The following is a 5,275-nucleotide window of genomic DNA, read 5'->3' as shown; positions in this document are numbered from 1 at the left end:
CTCGCAGCGTGATATTAATTTTTCACCCTTGTGGGAGGGGCGGGACATGACTTGAACTGAGCATTCTCTGATTGGGTGTTTTGTTGTCCAATCAGCACCTGCGTTGGCGTTGCTAAGGTGGAATGTAAGGTGGAATGTTCCCAAATCTGGCTTCAAAGCGTTGAATGGCAAATAGCGTTGATTTGGCGTCCATTCTATTTACTGTCAATGGATTCGACAAAACCTCTGTAGTGTTTGCGTAGTGTCGTCACCAACGCGGAAGTTAATTGGACATCGATAATTGCTGCTAGCTCAAGTTGTCGTGAGAAGCTTGGCTTTCTGCCTGGCCGGCGTGCTTTATTGTATTTCCAGAATAGGTTACTGCGCGAAACAAGTTGTTACATTGTAATTACACTAAATCTGCAAACGAACGGTGCAAGAAGATGTCGAACCGTCTGGCGTTTCAGAGGCAGCTAGCTTCCATAATGGAGGTCATGGCTAATACAGCGGTGGCCGAGATTTGTAAGCTTGTAGACGACGATTTCGCCGTGATAAATTTGCAAATGTCTCAATATCAAAGAGAAAACAGAGTACTGAAAAGGAAGCTGCATTTGCTGGAATTGAAAAGTGCTCGCGGCCATACTGAGAATACACGCGAGGGCGAGGTGAACAATCGCCCAAATAAGAATCATGCAAGTGACGAGAAGTTCATGGGTGGTAGGTTTTTCTTTCATTCTACATGCACATTACGTTTATTTAACAATAGCAAGAAACCAGTTTAATGTTTGAAATCAAAACCATGAAAAGTCATTGCATTTATTTAGCAAGCGAATTCGACGAATTCTTCAATTCATGTCTCATGTTTCAAGTTGTAAACAAGAGAAACCTCGAACTATTCTCATCCCCGACCAGTCTCATCCCCACCCCCAAGCGTTCCCATCACACTCAAAACACTCATTCTAGCGAAATCTCGCAGGCGTGCACAAAGGCCTACCAGTATGAGTGTTGTTTGTATTGCTAAAATAAAACATTCGTTTTAGTAATCTTTAACAAACCTATTGCTAAAAAGTCCTTACTTCTATGTTTAGCTGGGTTGAGGGTGTGGGCGCGCGTAGAGTGGAATAGACTCTACTTTTATTAATCCCGAGGAAAATGGTGTGTATGCCTGTGTGTGTAAAAGAGGGTATGCGGACTGTTTCTGTCAAAAATGTGTTAAATGTGTTCTGAATTAAGCTTATGTGGTGGAATAATGTGGTGACGAGTGAATGCAGGTTCATATATTTGATTTGCATTGTATGCCTTACCATTTCTCTTTGATGGTGCACCAATTACTTTATTCAGTTAGCCTGAGTCTGTTTCTCCCTTAATATTAGTGTCAGATTCAAACCAATGCAGTTCTGGGGTGCTACCTTGCTACTAAAAAGGCACACCAAGTGTTATTGAAATCCAGGTCGGCCGGGTCCCAAAGTGTCTGATTTCACGTGAAAGCTAAATGATGGTCTTAAGAAATCATTCATCATTTCATTTTTTTATTATTATTATTACAGATCACATGTCACCTGATGGAAGTCAGATCAATATCGGCCTGTGGGGAGACGAGTTGGACCCCGAAGGAGATGACAGTGATCATCGTCTATCAGCAAATGAAGTATGACATAGACCGTCATTGGCTGTGTTGTTTAATTTGAAGAGAAATTGCGAGAAACAGGATGTTTTATTCAACGAATACTAGGGCTGTAACGATATTGTCGAACCGAGAATCGTGATACACAGAGTCATGATACTGTATGGCGATGCAAGGAGGCAGTATGTGATACGCCCTTTCAAAGTTTTGTTACCTTTGAGTCCAGAAAACAACCACATGATATGATGTGATAGTGCTTCAAATCCTCATCATTAGTATTTCTAAAAGTGTTTTATATTATTAGCAGCCTCTTGTAACCTATTCTACTTACTAACTACCATAGTGGTCATAGATTTAAAAAATCGTGGGGTGTATCGAACTGTATGTGAAAAATCGTGATATGAATCGAATCATCAGTTGAGTGTATAGTTACAGCCCTAACGAATATCCTTTCTCTTGCAGCATGTGCGCGGAGAGATGACGAAGGCAGACCTGGCACGCGTCAAACAAGAGAGATCAGAAGACGGCTCACAAGGGAGTGCACACGGCAGTGAAGGCGGTAAGAGCAAGGGTTTCCCCCAGCACTTTATTGCTATGGCGGGCCACCTTGACAAGAAACACCTACCACCTTGACTAGGTCCCCTGAAGAGATAAAGATTTCATGTTGTGAATGTAATTTCTAAAGTTGCTTAGCCAAAAAAAATATATGTTTAACGCCCCATCACCTTGACTATCAAAGATTCTGTGGGAAACACTAAAGTGGGACTTGTTGAAGTCAGTGTCACACCGAGTGCCAACCTTCCGATCAAAGTAACAAAGCCTTTTTTTTGTTCGTTATGGCTGGAGCTGGCTACGGAATCAGACATTCAGGGCCCGGAAGTTTGAAAATTCCATAGACTTTAATAGTAGCCTGGCAATTTTCACACTTCAAATAAACATACTTATAGCCTTGTTCGTCTATCAATTGTATTGATTTCCTGATGACAGAAGCTATGTGATGTCATACTTAAATCTATTGACAATACTAATTCAAACAAATGTATATATTTTCGTGATTCATCTCAGGAATTAAGCGTTAATGCAATAATACAGTTTTTTTATTTCAGAAGTTGGTGTTTAATACTGTTCATATGCAAGACTGTCGTGTGGAAAAATAAATAAGATATCTTTTGCATTGCTTCATGCACAGGCTCTATTGAGGCCAAACAGAAGAGGTCAGACTTTGAAGACAGCCGAATCCCACCACCCAGAACGTCAGAAGGGCATCCATCGAATAGTAGCAGGAACGACCAAGGAAACGTGGAGGTCAGTCGAACCGCTAGCTTTGAGTCTGAGGTCAATGAGAGAGATTCGCACAACTCCTCCAGAGGAAAGGATGAGTTTTGCACAGACACCAGGGTGGGTCCGCTGGAGGACTTCTTTCTGCCTGATGGTAAAGACATGGTAGAATCACGGCAGCCGTCATGCTCCTATGGGCACACGAGCAAAGATGCAAACAGATTTCAGATGAGCCGCGAGCTGAACACGTGGAGCAGTGATGATCCACTACCAGAACCGTATCAGAGACCGCACAGGGGCGACTCCATGGAGAAGCAGAACTCAATGTGTCCAGATAATTACAACATGCCCCCTCATGTCATGGTGACGGGGCCATCTGGTTTTAAGGACTCGAACGGATGGGAGAGAACGGGCAATACCGGTTTCATGCCACCACCAAGGTCCAGCAGAGCAGCTAAAGGTGGTCAGGAGAAGCTGTTCATCTGCACATACTGTGGAAAGGCCTTTAATCGGCCCAAGAAAGTTGAGATCCATCAGCGCATACACACTGGAGAGAAGCCTTTCCGATGTAGCACGTGTGGGAAGATGTTCTCAGAGGCCGGCAACCTAAGGAAGCATCAGCGCATTCACTCTGGAGACCAATATAGGCCTAATTATTCCAGGAGATGACCTGTCAAAGATGATTTCAGAGGCTATCAACGTAAGGAGACATCTGCGGCTCAAAACAGTAGGTAATTGTTCATAAGTAATTGTTCCACTGTAGCTGGAACGTGGAGCGTTCTACCTTCCAAAGAGGTAAAAGAAACCCCACAATCATCTTGCGGATATCTTACCTACGTTTTTTTTTCTTTTTTTTTCTCAAAAGTTGGAAAAGTTGAAAACTAGAACATTTAACATAAAGTGGTGCATGAAATAATAGTGAGTTTACAAATGTGAGTAGAACTACAAATCGTTAAATAATATTATGTCCATCCATTGGGTGCACTACTGCACATGATACTGCATAATTAAAATGGAAAAGTTTGTCCATTCTTACAAAAAAGAGAGAAAAAAATGTAGGGCTTAAAAAGTGACAGCAGTGTTCTTTACAAATTCAAAAGCAGTATAAGCAATGCATTCTTCCAAATGTGTTGATGCGGTTAATTCACGTCATGACATTCCATAGTGATGCTTTAAACATCACCAAATACCTTAAATCCTAACTTTGAATGGCTGTGTGACTTCCTAAATCGTGCTCTAAGCTCCGAATTGAATGTTTTGTTTCACTCTCTTGAGGACATATTTTGTGTGTCTATTTTCACAGTTCATAATGGATGAAGATTGGGGCGAGATGAATCCTGCAGATCCAACACCCGTCACAAGCTCCATACAGAAACCTCGTCCAAAAAAGCGTGTGAGGAAAAAACACGTCACCTGTACCGTCTGTGGTCTCCAAATGCGGTGTTCTTCAGACCTGGTGATCCACCAGCGCGTCCACACAGGAGAAAGGCCGTACTGTTGTACAGTGTGCCCTGCTCGCTTCACACAGAAAGGATACCTCAATGTGCACCTGAGAGCACACACAGGCGAGAAACCATATAAATGTACTTATTGTGGAAGAGGCTTCTCGATGTCCTCATCTCTCAATACGCACATGCGAAGGCATACAGGAGAGAAGCCATTCAGTTGTTCCTACTGCGACAAGAGCTTTGCATCATCGAAATATCTCAAAAATCATGAGCGGGCAGTTCATTCAGAAATCATACAGAACCTGCCACCTAATGTATAGTTTCATATCAAACCTCCACTCCACAGTTGTCTTTATATTGCACGTGATGGGCACATTTTGTTTTAAAGATCTTTGATGGTTATGATGGACTAAATGTTTTACATATTCTTCCAAATCTCTCTACCTTCCTCTGATTTTATGAACGAACTCATTGATGGACTTTGAAAAATAATTATTTTCTTTTCTAAGAGCAATTGTATATTTAAGTATTTAGGGCTGCTATTTTGCCCCCAAACTATGCTACATTTTTTATCTATGGGAGAACAATTTTGTCCAAGTTATTGTCTACTCTTATAATAAAATGATGGGTAGGTACATTGACGATATACTTCTTATTTGGACAGTTTCCTTTGAAGAATTATTAGTGTATATAATTTCAATGATGGCAGAATTTTTACATTTTAAACCTACAAGAAACTCTAAACCTAAACATTTCTGAAGGTCATGAGTGTGTCACAATACTGTGTCAAGTGAACCATTTTCATCTACTTTGGCCTAATGAACAGTACACCTCTTGGACAATTCCAACATGTTAGAAATATTTTATTTAGACATACAAGCCAGCAACATGACAAGTCAAGCATGTCAAGTAATTGTATACTGAGTGGTGATTAAACATACTGTAC

At 41.3% G+C, this 5,275-nt stretch overlaps 1 protein-coding gene across 4 annotated transcripts; it reads left to right on the top strand.

The window, feature by feature from the left end:
- The first annotated feature begins 257 nt into the window (after positions 1–257).
- On the top strand, positions 258–5,275 carry LOC134465193 (endothelial zinc finger protein induced by tumor necrosis factor alpha-like). Of its 4 annotated transcripts, none has more exons than XR_010038118.1 (5): positions 258–696; positions 1,527–1,627; positions 2,066–2,162; positions 2,793–3,608; positions 4,185–4,281. XR_010038118.1 is itself a non-coding variant. In XM_063218730.1 (5 exons), the coding sequence occupies exons 1-5, from the start codon at positions 423–425 to the stop codon at positions 4,647–4,649; spliced, it is 1,053 nt and encodes a 350-aa protein (XP_063074800.1). In that variant the 5' UTR covers positions 258–422; the 3' UTR covers positions 4,650–5,275. The 4 variants fall into 4 exon arrangements, 2 of the variants coding, with proteins under 2 accessions (XP_063074800.1, XP_063074799.1); XR_010038117.1 differs by having other exon boundaries at positions 2,793–3,612; XM_063218730.1 differs by having other exon boundaries at positions 2,793–2,908; positions 4,185–5,275.

Source organism: Engraulis encrasicolus, chromosome 16, assembly GCF_034702125.1.
Source record: "Engraulis encrasicolus isolate BLACKSEA-1 chromosome 16, IST_EnEncr_1.0, whole genome shotgun sequence".
Lineage (NCBI taxonomy): Eukaryota > Metazoa > Chordata > Actinopteri > Clupeiformes > Engraulidae > Engraulis > Engraulis encrasicolus.
Note: the sequence above shows the minus strand (reverse complement) of the source record. Positions and strands in the feature narration are given on the sequence as shown.

Coding starts and splice junctions, on each gene's coding strand:
- LOC134465193 (XM_063218729.1), top strand. CDS start 423: ATGTCGAACCGTCTGGCGTTTCAGAGGCAGCTAGCTTCCATAATGGAG. Junction 697..1,526: donor TGACGAGAAGTTCATGGGTG/GTAGGTTTTTCT, acceptor TTATTATTACAG/ATCACATGTCACCTGATGGA. Junction 2,163..2,792: donor TGCACACGGCAGTGAAGGCG/GTAAGAGCAAGG, acceptor CTTCATGCACAG/GCTCTATTGAGGCCAAACAG.